At 38.9% G+C, this 18,854-nt stretch overlaps 1 protein-coding gene across 1 annotated transcript in view; it reads left to right on the plus strand.

The window, feature by feature from the left end:
* LYST (lysosomal trafficking regulator) overlaps positions 1 to 18,854 on the plus strand; it is a 192,132-nt gene that overhangs the window by 149,771 nt on the left and 23,507 nt on the right. The window contains exons 44-46 of the mRNA XM_067025680.1: positions 9,115 to 9,255; positions 11,993 to 12,210; positions 18,041 to 18,271. Coding sequence (XP_066881781.1) covers positions 9,115 to 9,255; positions 11,993 to 12,210; positions 18,041 to 18,271 — 590 coding nt within the window. The remainder of the gene's footprint in view (positions 1 to 9,114; positions 9,256 to 11,992; positions 12,211 to 18,040; positions 18,272 to 18,854) is intronic.

The following is an 18,854-nucleotide window of genomic DNA, read 5'->3' on the forward strand; positions in this document are numbered from 1 at the left end:
TGGGGGAGATGGTGGAGGAGGGGAGCAAAGGAACGGAGGGGAACGGGGCCAGAGCTTTCCCTATCCACTTAGACACTAGGGAATGTGTTGGGCTCCTGGTCCTAATCCTCTGTCCTTGGAGCCTCCCTCCTGCCATGAAGAGCACAAGCCCCGCCCCTAAACCCCCACCCAGGGCCCCACCTCTACACTCAAAGACCCCCTCTGACAACCCCTCCAACAGGCTGGGCCTAAACCCCACCCACACACCCTCAGGCAGGGCCCTGCCTCCAAACTCTGGAACTGTACACTCCAGAGACCCTCCTTTCGAGGTGGGGCCTCTCCCCTTCCATGCAGGTCCTAAGCAGAGGCCCCGCCCCATGCTGAAACGTCACCCCCCCCACCCGCCTAGGTCCCGCTCCACCCTAAACCCCACCACTGCCTAAGTTCCATCCCCTGCCTAAACCCTGCCCGTATAGCCAAGGCTTTTTTTTTTTTTGCTTTTTTTCTCTTCTAGATTGGAGTTCTGTTTTGTTGATTCATTGTTGTTCATTCTTTTATATTTTTATTTTTCCTAATAAATCTTTTATTTTTCTAATTTTATTTTATTCTTTATACTTTGTTATCGTTCTCTCCTTTCAACTTATCCCCCCCTTTTTTTCTTTTTTCTGTTGTTTTATTTTGCCTTGTTACAGTTGTTTCAATTATAGTTTTATTTTTCCTAATATATTTTTTATCTTTCTAATTTTGTTTTTTATTCTTTGATATTGTACTGCTCCTTTTTTTCTTTCTTTCTTTCTTTCTTTCTTTCTTTCTTTCTTTTTTTTTTTTTTTTTTTTTTTTTTTTTTGCGGTACGCGGGCCTCTCACTGCTGTGGCCTCTCCCGTTGCGGAGCACAGGCTCCGGACGCACAGGCTCAGCGGCCATGGCTCACGGGCTTAGTTGCTCCGCGGCATGTGGGATCTTCCCGGACCAGGGCACGAACCCGTGTCTCCTGCATCGGCAGGCGGATTCTCAACCACTGCGCCACCAGGGAAGCCCTCTTTTTTTTTTTTTTTTTAACCACACCACAAAGCTTGCAGGATCTTGGTTCCTAGACCACAAGTCAGGCCCAAGCTCCTGTGGTGGGAGCTCCAAGTCCAAACTGCTGGACTAACAGAGAACCTCAGACCCCAGGAAATATTAATCACAGTGAGGCCTCCCAGAGATCCTCATCACATCACCAAGACCCAGCTCTATCCAACAGCCTGCAAACTCCAGTGCCGGACATCTCAGGCCAAACAACCAGTAAGAAAGGAATACAGCACCATCCCTCAGAAAAAAAAAAAAAAGAAAGAAAGAAACGACAAAAAAATATGTTACAGACAAAGGAGCAAGGTAAAAACCTACAAGACCAACTAAATGAAGAAAAAATAGGCAACCTACCTGAAAAAGAATTCAGAGTAATGATAGTAGAGATGATCCAAAATCTCAGAAACAGAATAGAGAATATACAAGAAACAGTTAACAAGGATCTAGAAGAACTAAAGGGCAAATAAACAGTGATGAACAACACAATTACTAAAATTAAAAATAACTCTACAAGGAATCAGTAGCAGAATAACTGAGGCAGAAGAACGGATAAGTGAGCTGGAAGATAAAATGGTGGAAATAACTGCCAGGGAGCAGAATAAACAAAAAAGAATGAAAAGAATTGAGGACAGTCTCAGAGACCTCTGGGACAACATTCAACGCACCAACATTTGAATTATAGGGGTCCCAGAAGAAGAAGGGGAAAAGAAAGGGTCTGAGAAAATATTTGAAGAGATTATAGTCAAAAACTTGGGAAAGGAAATAGTCAGTCAAGTCCAGGAAGCACAGAGAGTCCCATACAGGATAAACCCAAGGAGAAACACACCGAGACACATATTATTCAAACTATCAAAAATTAAGTACAAAGAAAAAATATTAAAAGAAGCAAGGGAAAAGCAACAAATAACATACAAACAAGGGAATCCCCATAAGGTTAACAGCTGATCTCTCAGCAGAAACTCTGCAAGCCAGAAGGGAGTGGCAGGATATATTTAAAGTTACGAAAGGGAAAAACCTACAACCAAGATTACTCTACCCAGCAAGGATCTCATTCAGAGTTGATGGAGAAATTTAAAACCTTTACAGACAACAAAAGTTAAGAGAATTCAGCACCACCAAACCAGCTTTACAACCAGCTTTCCTGCTTATCTAGGCAGGAAACACAAGAGAAGGAAAAGACCTACAAAAACAAACCCAAACCAATTAAGAAAATGGAGCATACATATCGATAACCACCTTAAATGTAAATGGATTAAAGCTCCAACGAAAAGACATAGACTGGCTGAATGGATACAAAAACAAGACCTGTATATATACTATCTACAAGAGACCCATTTCAGACCTAGGGAGACATAAAGACTGAAAGTGAGGGGATGGAAAAAGATATTCCATGCAAATGAAAATCAAAACAAAGCTGGAGTAGCAAGTCTCATATCACAAAATAGACTTTAAAATAAAGACTATTATAAGAGACAAAGAAGGACACTACATCATGAACAAGGGATTAATCCAAGAAGACGATATAACAATTGTAAATATTTATGCACCCAACATAGGAGCAACTCAATACATAAGGCAAATGCTAACAGCCATAAAAGGGGAAATCGACAGTAACACAATCATAGTAGGGGACTTTAACACCCCACTTTTACCAATGGACAGATCATCCAAAATGAAAATAAATAAGGAAACACAAGCTTTAAATGACATATTAAACAAGAATGACTTAATTGATATTTATAGGACATTCCCTCCAAAAACAACAGAATACACTTTCTTCTCAAGTGCTCATGGAACATTCTCCAGGATAGACCATATCTTGGGTCACAAATCAAGCCTTGGTAGATTTCAGAAAATTGAAATCATATCAAGTATCTCTTCCTACCACAACACTATGAGACTAGATATCAATTACAGGAAAAAAACAGTAAAAAATACAAACACATGGAGACTAAACAATACACTACTAAATAACCAAGAGATGGCTGAAGAAATCACAAAATACCTAGAAGCAAATGACAACGAAAACACGATGACCCAAAACCTCTGGGATGCAGTAAAAGCAGTTCTAAGAGGGAAGGTTATAGTAATACAACACTACCTCAAGAAGCAAGAAAAATCTCAAATAAACAACCTAACCTTACATCTAAAGCAATTAGAGAAAGAATAACAAAAGAACCCACCCAAAGTTAGCAGAAGGAAAGAAATCAAAGATCAGATCAGAAATACATGAAAAAGAACTGAAGGAAACAATAGCAAAGTTCAATAAAACTAAAATCTGGTTCTTTGAGAAGATAAACAAAATTGATAACCATTAGCCAGATTCATCAAGAAAAAAAGGGAGAAGACTCAAATAAACCAAATTAGAAATGAAAAAGGAGAAGTAACAACTGACACTGCAGAAGTACAAAGGATCATGAGAGATTACTACAAGCAACTCTATGCCAGTAAAATGGACAACCTGGAAGAAATGGACAAATTCTTAGGAAAGGACAATCTTCTGAGACTGAACCAGGAAGAAATAGAAAGTATAAACAGACCAATCACAAGCACTAAAATTGAAACTGTGATTAAAAATCTTCCAACAAACAAAAGCCCAGGACCAGATGGCTTCACAGGTGAATTCTATCAAACATTTAGAGAAAAGCTAACACCTATCCTTCTCAAACTCTTCCAAAATACAGCAGAGGGAGGAACACTCCCAAACTCATTCTATGAGGCCACCATCACCCTGATACCAAAACCAGACAAAGATGTCACAAAGAAAGAAAACTACAGACCAATATCACTGATGAACACAGATGCAAAAGTCCTCAACAAAATACTAGCAAACAGAATCCAACAGCACATTAAAAGGACATACACAGTGATCAAGTGGGGTTTATTCCAGGAATGCAAGGATTCTTCAATATACACAAATCAATCAATGTGATACACCATATCAACAAACTGAAGGAGAAAAACCATCTCGTCATCTCAATTATATGCAGAAAAAGCTTTTGACAAAATTCAACACTCATTTATGATAAAAACCCTCCAGAAAGTAGGCATAGAGGGAACCTACCTCAACATAATAAAGGCCATATATGACAGACCCACAGCCAACATCATTCTCAATGGTGAAAGACTGAAATCATTTCCTCTAAAATGAGGAACAAGAAAAGGTTGCCCACTCTCACTGCTATTATTCAACATAGTTTTGGAAGTTTTAGCAACATCAATCAGAGAAGAAAAAGAAATAAAAGGAATCCAAATTGGAAAAGAAGAGGTAAAACAGTCACTGTTTGCAGATGACTTGATACTATACATAGAGAATCCTAAAGATGCTACCAGAACACTACTAATCAATGAATTTAGTAAAGTAGCAGGATATAAAACTAATGCACAGAAATGTCTTGCATTCCGATACACTAATGATGAAAGGTCTGAAAGAGAAATTAAGGAAACACTCCCATTTACCACTGCAACAAAAAGATTAAAATACCTAGGAAGAAACCTACCTAAGGAGACTATAGACCTGTATGCAGTAAACTGTACGACACTGATGAAAGAAATTAAAGATGATACAAACAGATGCAGAGAAATACCATGTTCTTGGATTGAAAGAATCAATATTGTGGAAATGACTATACTACCCAAAGCAATCTACAGATTCAGTGCAATCCCTATCAAACTACCAATGACATTTTTCACAGAACTAGAACAAAAAAACTGCACAATTTGTAAGGAGACACAAAAGACCCCAAATAACCAAAGCAATCTTGAGAAAGAAAAACGGAGCTGGAGGAATCAGGCTCCCAGACTTCGGACTATACTACAAAGCTACAGTAATCAAGACAGTTTGGTACTGGCACAAAAAAAGAAATATAGATCAATGGAACAGGATAGAAAGCCCAGGCATAAACCCACACAGATATAGTCACCTTATCTTTGATAAAGGAGGCAAGAGTATACAATGGAGAAAAGACAGCCTCTTCAATAAGTGGTGCTGGGAAAATTGGACAGCTGCATGTAAAAGAATGAAATTAGAACACTTCCTAACACCATACACAAAAATAAACTCAAAATGGATTAAAGACCTAAATGTAAGGCCAGACACTATCAAACTCTTAGAGGAAAACATAGGCAGAACACTCTATGACATAAATCACAGCAAGATCCTTTATGACCCACCTCCTAGAGAAACGGAAATAAAAACAAAAATAAACAAATGGGACCTAATGAAACTTAAAAGCTTTTGCACAGCAAAGAAACTATAAACAAGACCAAAAGACAACCCTCAGAATGGGAGAAAATATTTTCAAACGAAGCAACTGACAGAGGATTAATCTCCAAATTTTACAAGCAGCTCATGCAGCTCAATATCAAAAAAACAAACAACCCAATCCAAAATTGGGCAGAAGACCTAAATAGACATTTCTCCAAAGAAGATATACAGATTGCCAACAAACACATGAAAGAATGCTCAACATCACTAATCATTAGAGAAATGCAAATCAAAACTACAATGAGGTATCACCTCACACCAGTCAGAATGGCCATCATCAAAAAATCTGCAAACAATAAATGCTGGAGAGGGTATGGAGAAAAGGGAAGCCTCTTGCTCTGTTGGTGGGAATGTAAATTGATACAGCCACTATGGAGAACAGTATAGAGGTTCCTTAAAAAACTAAAAATAGAGCTACCATATGACCCAGCAATCCCACTACTGGGCATATGCCCTGAGAAAACCATAATTCAAAAAGAGTCATGTACCACAATGTTCATTGCAGCTCTATTTATAATAGCCAGGACATGGAAGCAACCTAAGTGCCCATTGACAGGTGAATGGATAAAGAAGATGTGGCAGTTATATACAATGGCATATTACTCAGCCATAAAAAGAAATGAAGTTGAGTTATTTGTAGTGAGGTGGATGGACCTAGAGTCTGTCATACAGAGTGAAGGAAGTCAGAAAAAGAAAAACAAATACCGTATGCTAACACATATATATGGAATCTAAAAAAAAAAAGGTTCTGAAGCACCTAGGGGAAGGACAGGAATAAAGACACAGACGTAGAGAATGGACTTGCAGACACAGGGAGGGGGAAGGGTAAGCCGGGATGAAGTGAGAGAGTAACATTGACATATATACACTACCAAATGTAAAATAGATAGCTAGTGGGAAGCGGCTGTATCGCACAGGGAGATCGGCTCGGTGCTTTGCAACCACCTAGAGGGGTGGGATAGGGAGGGTGGGAGGGAGATGCAAGAGGGAGGGGATATGGGGATATATGTATATATATAGCTTCACTTTTTCATACAGCAGAAACTAACACAACGTTGTAAAGCAGTTATACTCCAATAAAGATGTTAAAAAAAAAAAAAAGAAAGCAGCAGTAAGTCACATGATCTTAATGTCTTACATTTCAGCTTCAACTTGAACATGTCTAAGTTTATAAAAGTGCAGTTCACTATTTGAAAATTAATGTCATTCACATAGCATAAAATTTACGCTTTTTACCCTTTTAAAGTGTATGCAATTCACTTTTTTAAAATGTTCAACTTAATAATTATTTGAGACCCACCTAAGTTATCTTTGGCCCCTAAAGGGGAATATGTTATTGTCAGTTGTTCTGACAACGGAGTGAGTTGTAAGTGGTTATAGGAGAGCCACACTGCCACCTTCACCATAGTAACTCTCTAGTTAATCTTCTACCTCTGCATTTTCAGTGGCAGCCCTCAGGCCTGAAGATGATTTAGATAGAGATGAAGTTACTGGTTTGCGTGCAAACAGGGACACACTCACCTATCAGTTTTCAGTGAGAACCGTGGTACTAGTCCTGTAGTTGTTCCTCCTGGTGCCCAGAATCCTTTATGGAATCATTATGCGTTCATTTGCTCAACCCTTCTTGAACTTCTGTATATATTTATACTCATATGCAACCTCTTGGAGGAATGAATTTTATAGACTGTAGACTACTTGGTCTATAAAAGGGGCTTTCTTATATTTGTCCCTCTGTACACAAAACAAACGTTCTATATGACAGCTGTTCAAATATTTGAACATTACTGCCCTGTCCCACTTCTCCTCTCACTCTTGTTTATTCCCAGGCTAATTATCCTTAGTTAGTTTGACATCCAGTTGAGAGCCTCCTATATGCAAGGCCTTATCCCAGCTGCTGCAAGGAATACAAAAATAAAGAAGACAGTTCTGTACTTAGTAAAGCGTTTAAAAGCTCATATTTCAGCCGTGTTTGCTCTGGTTTCCAAACCTGTCACTGCTCTGCTCATCTTTCTGGACATGTTCTGATTTGTGAATGCTCTGATTAAAAAGTGGCAGTCAGAATAAAAAAGAATATTTCAGATGTGGTTTGGGATGACTGCAGTGTATAACAGAACTGTTACTGCCCTCCATTTCTTTTCATGTGGCCCAAGGATATAGTAATATAAAACTCCCAATCAACTATTATGCTAGGTTTTCCTCATTGTGTATTTAAGAATGATTAAAAAAAAAAAAGACCACAGGGACAACCTATGTCCCCATTCAGTTTCTTCTGATTAATTTAAAATGATGTGTGATGGCTTTTTAATTTATTTCTAGCCTTCTTATTTAGTCCAGGGTTTCTCACCTTGGCACTGTAGTCATTTTGAGCTACGTAATTCTTTGTTATGGCGACTGTCCTGTGCATTGTAGGACAATTAGCAGTATCCCTGACCCCTACCTACTAGATGCTAGTGGCATCCCCTCCCACCCAGCCGTGAGAAACAAAAATGTCTCTAGGCATTGCCAAGTGTCCCCCGGGAGACAAAAGTGCTAGGTTAACAACTACCAGTTGAGTTCATACATGTTCTAAATTATAGGACATGTAGTATTACTTTTTTTGTTGTTAAGAAACTGCAGAGAATTAAAAAATCCAAACAGAAACCTCAGTGTGCTTCTCCTGTTCCACAGTTCTGTAGCATCTACTCCAGATACTGTCACTCCATCATAGCCTCACAGAACTGCCTTTAATTTTTCTGGATTCCATTTAGATTAATGACTTTTTCTCCTGAGTGAGTTAGTAAATATTTCTTTAAGTGGCCCTCCCTACTTTCTGAGAAAAAAAGAAATATTTATAACCCTAATTTCTCCCCAGATTTTATTTAGTGCCCAGCCAGTGCTGACTCAACAGAATAGATGAGAAAGTAGTAATAGAAAATGTTGCTCGGCAAAGCAGGTCAGGCTTGCAGAAGATTTAGCATATTTTTAAAGAATCGTGCCTTGCTTGATGCTGAAATTAGTCTCTAACAGTCTCCAGATAAAAAAATGTGTTCAAATTTCAGCAAGTTGAGAGGAGTTTTGGATGGTACAGCATGGTTCCGAAGAAGCATCCACGCTGCTGCTGTTTTCAAGGGCTGGTCTTTAGATATCATTTCATATTCTAGGATTAAAAGTCTGATAGCTGTTGACAGAAAAGACAGGGTCAAAACTCAGTTCTTGATTATTAATAGTGTTCGCCAGAAAAACTTAACAAAGGAGTAAGTATTCTTAGTTTTATTTTCATTCATAGGAAATTTTACTTAATTTTTTTAGGTTAGAGTTAGAACATCTAAAAAGCAATGCCCCCCCCCCAAAAAAAAGAAAAGAGAGAAGAAAAGAGGTAAAGAAATAATCTTGCTTCTTGATGGGGGAAAAAAACGTATTTTACCTATTTGAACTTTAATTTTCCTTCCTTATTCTTTCATTCAATAAATAAATGATTATCCAGTTCCTAGAATGTGCTCGGTATGATTGATATCCCAGGTCTCTGCTTTTACAGAACTTTCATTCTACTTGGGCAGACAGTAATCAATTAAACAAATAAGTGATATACATTTATCTAGTTATATGTACTATGAAAGCATAATACCAATTTAAAATAACATAAAGCAGTCGCAAATTATGTAGAGAAATATTTATTTTCAAGAACACGAATAATCTCTTTTAAACTATGGAAAAAGTGAACATCATTTCAATCTTTTTGAAGTAGTAAAAGTGAATTAATTGTAATGTTTCAAATGGAATCAAGTCTTTGTGTCTTAAGTGTGTTATTTGTATTTTTTCAGATCAGAGTTTTGACATCCCAGACAGAACTTTTCATTCTACAAACACAACCTGGCGTCTCTCCTCTTTTGAGTCCATGACTGATGTGAAAGAACTTATCCCAGAGTTTTTCTATCTTCCAGAATTCTTAGTTAACCGTGAAGGTATAACAGTAAATCATTTCTAATTTAAATTTCTGAGTGTTTGTACTTACTTTATAATTTTCCAAAAATAAAAATACCTTTGGTAAGTCCTAAAATTTGAGTCCCCAAATAAGAGAAATACCTTTACTTATTAAGTATATAATGTTATTTCCAAGTGAGCTTGAGGATGTTAAATATTTTATAGGACTAGGTATATCTGGAAAACTGTAACTTTTAACTATTAAAAGTATTTGTAAACATGTATTTTAATTCTGTTACAGAACTTGCTTTATTATTTTCTCTGACTACAAAAGTTATAATATGCTGATTATTTAAAAAGTCATGAATTTATAAAGAACAATGTAAATTAATCAAAATCTCAATGATTTTATGAGGAATGACCAAGTTAGAAATAAAACACTCTAACTAGAGTTATCTAATAATGAAAAGGAATACTAGAAGATAACATCAGATTTTCTGTGATGCCAGTGACCGAAAATCTTGGTAATCTTACCTGTTCATTAATGTAAGATCAGTTAATCCTTTACAGGGTATCTTTGGGTCATTTTCCTACATTACTTAATTTCATATTTTTATGTGACCTTTAGGAAATACATGAAATTGAGAATTATATCTTTAGAGAGGTTAACGTTGGACAAATTACTTCAGAATTTTTTCATATATTAACTGGCCTCTCTGGAGTTATTTAGAGGATCATTAATAAATCCATGCTGCTAATTACCTGGAGCAGGCTTCATAGTGTTGCCCAAGTGAGAAATGCCTCAGTGCAATATCAGCACCTGCAGCTGGGGGTACCTGCCTTGTGGCTTTCAATCAGGGACTCATTTCTCTGTTCAAAAACTACGTTCCTCTGTGGTTTCTTATATGTATGTTCCTGTTCTCTATAGCTGCATAACGAATAACCCCAATACTTAGTGACTCAAAACAACATTAAATGTATTATCCTTCACAGCTTCTGCAGGTCAGAAATTCAGGAACAGCTCAGCCAAGTGGTTTTTGTGGTTTTGGCTCAGGGTCTCTTGTGCATTCAGATTGGCTGGAGCTGGAACATCCAGGGGAACAGAGCAGCACGGGGCCGGTGGGCATCTCTCTCTTCAGGTAGTGTCCATGGTTTTCCGTGTGGTTTCTCCACATGGACTAGTGTGGACTTCCTCACAGCATGGCGGCCTCGGACACCCTACTTGGCAACTCAGGTTTCCAAAGGCAAGTGTCCCTAGAGAGATGAGCAGAAGCTGCATGGCCTTTTCCAGTCTAGCCTTGGAAGTCACACGGTGGCACTTACACTGCATTCTGTTTGTGACGTAGTCACAAGTGCCTGCCCACATTCAAAAGGAAGGAGCGTAGACTTTGCCGTTTGATAGGGGAGCAGCAAGATTCTAGAAAAGCGTGCACAACAGCAAGTGTTGTCATAGCTGTTTCTGGAAACGATAACTTGCTATAGCATACATCCTGCTGTTTCCCATGAGCATTCCTGTAGGCCTCTCATTGTACCCCCAGGCATCTGCTCTGGGTGAACAGTGTCTACCTCTCTGATATGTCCCCAGAGCACCAAAAAGTTGGGAATGATTTGAGTTCACAGAGACCCCCTGCAGCTCACGCCCTCCTAGCTCGGCCCTTAGATGCCTCATCACCGTCGATCCTCCAGTAAGTCTCTGCTGCTTCCCTTGAAGCCGCCGCATAGAGTGTGGAGGTGCTCAGCCAGTACCTCCTAACGCTGTCGCCCTGCAGCTGTCTGTTGGATGACTGCTGAGATGTTTGAGGTGACCCTCACCCCCACCCCGTATTAATTCTATGTAAGCCCTTAGTTTATATTTTATATCATATCATTTCAGAGTACTTCCAAAATTAGTGAAGATCCTTCTAACTGTTTTCACAAGATCAAGAAGTAGGCAGACAGCAACTTAATTTTACATGGAGCATAATTAGCTTTTAAGAGGTCTTTTTAAATTTGGATTCTGCTATGGTGTTCAGATTTTCTGTCCATTAAAAAAAAAAGTAGCACAAAAAAATTTCTGTTCAAAGGTAACATTTCCTTTAGGACAATTTTTTAAAGAAACACTTCTGAGATTTTTGTTTACACTAGCAGACTAATGAGGCAATTAGATAATACCTTATTTACATCGTAGAAGAACCCTCTTACTCAGTGTGTTAGTATGATTTTGTTGTCCACGGGAATGCTTAGTGGAAATGAAATCAGAACAGACCTATAGATTTACCAGAAAATTAATAGACTAAGACAGTTCATTCTAGGAATGTGTATACTTTGTATTCGTTGAGTTTTTAAACTACAGAATGCTAATACTTATTACATATAAGTAGTCTTGAATTTATTATATGTTAACACCAATCATTCTGAAATGCTTATACAAAAGCCTTCACTTTATTTTAATCAGGTTTACAACTGAGATATTTTCTCACTTGATGCATTTGAAGATTTGATAACTGGAATATTGGAATTAGTGGGCAATGATTTTCTGCTTGTTTTTCAATATGATATAAAGTGGTGGAAGGGTAAAGTTGAAAGATCTCAGATTCGGTTAGGATAGATAGCGTTAATCCACGTAGCTCTGTGAGGGGTAAGTCAGCAGGTGAGCAACGGTGTCACGATCCTCTCGCTGCTCCTTCTCCAGGGTATAGCACACAATAGCTGTTTCTGCGAACTCTTACGATCTGCTCGGTGGGCCGAAGGAAGCATGCTCTGGGGGAGATAAACATTGATATTAATCTTCTCTTTTAGGTTTCGATTTTGGTGTACGCCAGAATGGTGAACGGGTTAATCACGTCAACCTCCCACCTTGGGCACGTAACGATCCTCGTCTTTTTATCCTCATCCATAGACAGGCTCTAGAGTCTGACTACGTGTCCCAGAACATCTGTCAGTGGATCGACTTGGTATTCGGGTATAAGCAAAAAGGGAAGGCCTCTGTCCAAGCCATCAATGTTTTTCATCCTGCTGTAAGTGACTCTTTTAAAACTCTGCATTTATATAAGGTAGAAGGTTAGACTGTTTCTTTACAATACCCAAGTTATCAAAGAGAATTGACAAAAACACTAAACTTGCCCAAGATTTTTCAGGTTTTATATTTCACCTCTTTCAGAATAACTAAGATACTATCTGTCAGGGGTTCCCCAAGACCATCCCCAGGTTGGATGAGGACTTAACAACTCAGCTTATAGCTGTAATTGCAGCTAAGGTTTATTACAGTGAAGGGAACAAAGCAAAATCAGCAAAAGGAAAAGATGCACCGGGCAAAGCTGGAGGAAACCAGGCACAAGCTTCCAAGAGACTTCTCCCAGTGAATCACAAGGAACTCACTCACTTCCTCCAGAAACAAATTGTGACAGTGCGTGTAATGTTGTCTACCAGGGAAGCTCATGAGGGATGCAGTGCCAGCGTTTTTACTGAGGACTGGTCATGTAGGCCCCCTTTCTCTCACAAGTCCTGAAATTCCAGGCGTCCAGAAGGAAACAGGTATTCTGTATACACCACACTGTTTGTATAGTTTGGGTGCAGTGAGCCACTCTTATCAGGTAGAGAAGGTGGGAACTCTCTTGAAATCCATGTTCCCAGACACCAGCCAAGGACCACATTTGCAGGCATGCCATCCCAAGGAGAGCAGTTCAGGCCTGCCGCGTAACTCTTTTCTGCATACTGTCCTGTATATCAGTGCATGTTCTATTTTTAAATGGCCTCACTTTTCCTTATTGCACAAGCAATATTTGTGCCTTGTTAGAAAAATGTATAAGATACAGACTGCAAAAGGAAGAAATTTTAAAATCAACTTTGATATCATCACCCAAAGATAAATATCAAACCACCTTCTAGACTTTTATCTATACATATGTATCACTCCATTTATATATATTAATACTACTTATTATTCCAAAGTATGGCTATCCAATAATTTATTTAACCAGTCCCCTATTGTTGGATATTTAGTTAGTATGCATTTGCTATTAAAATTAATATTCCTCAAGTTATTTCTTTATGTACCTCTTTACTTCTTCAAGACGAATTCCTAGAAGCAGAATTGTTACACCTCAACATATGTTTTTTAATGTTGTTAGATAGTCTACCTTTAAAAAAAAAATCTGTCTATTCAGGAAACATTTATTTTGCTAGGCTCTGGGGATACGAAGGTAAATAAGATTCACGTAGGGAGGGAACATATATGAATGGCCAGTAAGCAAATGATAAAGGTGCTGGCATCTTTAGTCATCAGGGAAATGCAAATTAAAGCCACAATGAGTTACCACTTTATATCCTTGAGAATGACTGAAAGTAAAAAGACTAACAGTTCCAGGTACTGGCTAGGTGGAATACTACTCAACAGTGAAGAGGAATGGATTTCAGACGTCTGTGGCAGCACGGATGACTCACCAAAACATTTTACACTGAATGAAAGAGGCCTTCCGTGAGGGCACACTCTGTATGAACCCACTCCGTTTACATGAAATGCAAGAACAGGGAAAATTAATCTCTTAGTGGTAGAAATCATGGGGAATTTATCTTAAAGATGGTTCTTTATTTCTTTAAGATAATTTCCAACCTAATTGCCTCTGGGGAGTAGAGTAGTGACTGCCACAGGTGCACTAGGGAACGTTCTGGGGTGATGGAAATGCTCTATACCTTGATTTGCGTGATGGTTGCATGGGATGGTACTATAAAAATCTGTATTGTTTTATGGTATGTAAAACATACCTCTCTAAAGATGTATTTAAAATGTTTTATTATAAGTTTTAAAGACTGAGATATAATTTTTGAACTTTGTTCATATTTGATGCAAAACGTAACTTTAAAAGCAATTAAGAATTTGGACATTAATCTCAATATACTACTCTGTGCCTATAATACTGGCACAAATTTGCAATTGTTCTCATATAAAATTCACATTAAAAGTATCTGCATGCTGAAATATACCATTTAATTCTCATCTTACTAGATTTTTTTTCATTAATTCTTGGAGCCTTTAGAGCTTTAAAAAGGATAGAGTTTATACCATTGTTCTAGAAATTTTAAATACAATTTATTTATTCATTTTGCCGTGCCACGCGGCATGTGGGATCTTAAATCCCTGACCAGGGATCTAACCCGTGCGCCCTGCAGTAGAAGCGCAGAGTCTTAACCACTGGACCACCAGGGAAGTCCTGTTCTAGAAATTTAATAAAACTCAATTCATGGGACAAAACCAAGTGTTGCAATTAAGCACATAGTCTCTAAATCCACAACTGAGTTCAAATCCACACTCTGTGACTCTGCCACTTACTATGTGACCTTAACTTCTCTGTACCTTAATGTACAAATTTGTAAAATGTGAACAATAATAACAGCCTCATAAATAAGGAAATGCATACAGGGTAATGTCTGCCATCCAGTTAAGCTCAAATAAATGTTAACTTTTTAAAAAGGAATGTAGGGGCTTCCCTGGTGGCCCAGTGGTTAAGAATCCACCTGCCATTGTAGGGGACACGGGTTCGAGCCCTGGTCCGGGAAGATCCCACGTGCCGTGGGGCAGCTAAGCCCATGTACCACAACTATTGAGCCTGCGAGCCACAACTACTGAGCCCGCGTGCCACACTACTGAGGCCCATGCGTCTAGAGCCCACGCTCCGCAACAAGAGAAGCCACCGCAATGAGAAGGACGTGCACCGCAGCAAAGAGTAGCCCCTGCTCTCCACAACTAGAGAAAGCCCACGCGCAGCAACGAAGACCCAACGCAGCCCAAAATAAATTAATTCATTCATTAATTTTAAAAAATATTTTAAAAGGAATATAAAAATACCTTTTGATCTTAATTTGTCATTCACCAATATGTGGGGTTCACTAGAAATTGATACCACAGAATGTAAAGAAGTACTAATTTAAAGTAAATTTTAGGAGTCCTGGATATTGGATTATTCCATTCTTCATTTGAATTTTTGAGTATATTAAATCAAGCAACCATTAGGAATGAGCCTGCTTAGATAAGCGTTTATAACAGGTACTTGAGCCCTTGTGGTCATGCGAGGGTGGTGGCGAGGGGAGTGGATGTTGAAGATTAACTTCCGAAGAATCTTTGAAACTTCTTTTTGGTATTTATAGAGATGTTCTGTGCAGATATAAAAATGAAATTTGCTGACTGATTCGATGCTAAAAGCTAAATTACATAAGCGAGATGCACAAGCATGACAGATCTATAGCCAGCTACTGACTCTGCCAGCTTTAAAAATAATAAAGTCAGTGCACACCACCCTCCCTCTGACTCTAACACTAAGAAGAAAAGGGTAACAACACCCTTCACGTTAAAAATCTTGCCATTTTCACTGCTGCTCTTGCAGATCCGCTTACAGTTTTCATTAGAACCTAAATAATAGTCTCTTAAGCTACCTACTAACATTCTATCGCAATTTCATTTTTATATACCTTTTCCTATATATCACTTTGTACAAATGACTAATGACTTTTTCAATAATTTAGTATTACACATGAAGTCTTTATATATATATATATATAAACACTAGGTGGGAAAGAAAAGGACAGTGACACATCCTGAATTTTTACTCCTTTTCTAGACGGATTATTGCCCTAAGCCCCTTTCTTTCTGGCTTCATGTCCTAAGAAAGGTGGCAGCATGGAGGACACCAGTCGCGTGGGACATGAAGCGTGCCAACCTCTCTGCAGTGTTTTGGTTGAAGATGGAATACCTTGACTTTGTTTCTCATCCAGTCTTCTGCCCCTTGCCGGGGAGATGAAGCTGTCTCGCTTCCTCCATTGACAGCTTTGCCTGGTTGGCTGAGGGAGGCTGGGAGGATATACATCCCATTACAGCCTTCTCCCTGCCAGGTTCTAGTCAGGTTCAGCAAAGCAAACACAGAGAGAGGGAATCAGAATTCAATTAATCCTCTCCAAGGATGAATAAAGCATAGATGAGTTGCTCTTGAGCTTACAGGATGGAAATCACAGACTGCTTGGGTTTCAGTGATGCTGCTGTTTAGAATCCTGATTCTTCAGCCCAGACAGGAGAAGAGATATAGACCTACAAAAATCTAGGTTCCTTACTAATGTGTCTGTATGTAAGAAAATACATCTCAGTAGTTGATATTCTTAGACATCTTCAGGATGGGGGAGCGACACAAAGTCATCCTGTGACACCAGCCATTGTGTCTTGAGAGGAATCAGACTCTTTCTTTGAGCATATTCCCATCAAAGAACAAAAGGGCATTTGGATATCACGTAATTTCAGGCAGACACAGATGGATTTGAACTTCTAGTTCTCATTTTTAGGAATTGAGAAATTGAGGTGGGGCAGGTTCCCCTAGTTTTCTTCAGTCTTCGTGTTGCCATATAGCTGCATTCTCTTGTCTTTTTTGATTTTGTTGACCACTTGAAATGATTTTGACCAATTCCCTGACTCTAGTTTTCTGACCAATATCTGACAGGCAGCCACAGGAAAAATAGAGCCATCTACTAACCTGCTTGCAGAAACTGTCTTGGGTCAACTGAATTGAAAAACCTGATTATTTTTCATCAACTCTCACTGAAAGACAAGACCAAAGAAAAACCTCATTTAGTTTTTCTTTGTTTTAAAATTTGAGGTATAATTGACATACATTATATTAGTTTCCAGTATACAGCATACTGATTTCGATCATTTGCAAAATGATCACCGCAGTAAGTCTAGTTAACATCCACCCCATACGTAGTTACAAAAATTTTTTTTCTTGGGATGATGACTTTTCAGATTTATTTTCTTAGGAACTTTCAGATCTGCAGCACAATGTTATTAACTGCAGTCACCATGCTGTACGTTACATCCCAGGACTTATTTGCTTTATAACTGGAAGTTTGTACCTTTGGCTCCCTTCACCAAAGGGAGTGTGTGTTTGCCCACACCCCACCTTTGGCAACCACCAATCTTATGAGCTTGGTCTTTTGTTTGTTTAGATTCCACATATAATTGAGATCATACTTATTTGTATGGTATTTGTCTCTCTCTGTCTGACTTGTTTCACTTAGCATCGTACCTTCAAGGCCCACCCGTGTTGTGACAAGATTTCATTCTTTCTTATGGCTGAGTAATAATTCCATTGCATGTATTTACCGCATCGTCTCCATCCATTCCACTGGTGCATGCTTAGGGTGCTTCCGTGTCCTGGCTATCGTAAATAGAGCTGCAATGAACATTGTGGTACATGACTCTTTTTGAATTATGGTTTTCTCAGGGTATATGCCCAGGAGTGGGATTGCTGGGTTGTATGGTAGCTCTATTTTAGTTTTTAAGGAGCCTGCATACTGTTCTCCATAGTGGCTGTATCAATTTACACTCCCACCAACACTGCAGCCCCTTTTTAATTAGATGGGTTTGTTTGCTACTGAGTTGTGTAAGTTCTTTATAGATTTTGGATACTAACCCTTTACCAGATATATGATTTGCAAGCAATTTCTCTCATTCAGTAGGTTGTCTTTTCATTTTGTTGATGGATTCCTTTGCTGTGCAGATAAATGAAGTCTTATATGATACTCTCTTAAATTAAAAATTAATTTTATAAACATACCTTATTAGCAGCAATCAAGGTACATTATTTTCATTCATCCATTCAGAAGCATTGATCATTCCTAGTCTGAGCTAATTGAGATTATTTTTAATGATTGTTAACCTTTTCAAAAACATTTTAAAATCCTTTTCACTTGAAACAGGGAAGAGTAAACCATTGCCTAGAGAATAAAACAAGTTTTTGTTTTCCCCTTCAGTGTTATCACCAAGTCTTGCTTTCTACATACCTCTCGTTTTCTTTTATTCTTCAGACATATTTTGGAATGGATGTCTCTGCAGTTGAAGATCCAGTTCAGAGACGAGCGCTGGAAACCATGATAAAAACCTACGGCCAGACCCCTCGCCAGCTGTTCCAGTCGGCCCATGCCAGCAGACCTGGCTCCAAGCTCAACATCGAAGGGGAGCTTCCTGCTGCCGTGGGGTTGTTAGTGCAGTTTGCTTTCAGGGAAACCAGAGAACAGATCAAGGAAATTCCCTATCCGGTATGTCATTTGGATTTCAATAGAATTCAGCAAAAACTGGCTCAACTCCTGAGCTGTCAGGTCCCCTCCCAGGCTCTAGGGGCAGGGAAATGAGTAGCATGGTCCCGGCCTGAAGGTGAATGCCAGCCAGTGAACACGGATGCCTGCATTGCGTTCTGTGTGTAGGAAATGCTGCGTTAGTGCTATGAAGAGAGTACTTTGGGGGCTCAGGTTGGATTGTAACCTCCCTGAGGGTCATTACTGGGGAGAGCCTCACCAGGCAGTGACATAACAGGCATTGCAAATGAGAGGAAAGGAACCATCCAGGACTCGAGAAGAGTCTGAGCATGGCCGTGCCAGTGCAGACATGCCTAGCATGGTCCTGGTTATCACCTTCCACCAGAGGTGCTGACCAGAAGTGTAAATATTTGGGTTTACAATTAAGGGGGAAATCGTACATGTTTTTTTTGGCCCCTCCAGGTTGTAATGATAAGAAGTATTGCCTCTTAAAATGGGAAGTAGGTATAATTTTTACTCTGAAATAGAAAAATAAAGCAAGCAAGCCTTAAGAGTAAAATGGATTCTACTTCTCAACTAAATTCTT

The sequence above is a fragment of the Kogia breviceps genome, chromosome 2 (genome assembly GCF_026419965.1).
Source record: "Kogia breviceps isolate mKogBre1 chromosome 2, mKogBre1 haplotype 1, whole genome shotgun sequence".
Lineage (NCBI taxonomy): Eukaryota > Metazoa > Chordata > Mammalia > Artiodactyla > Physeteridae > Kogia > Kogia breviceps.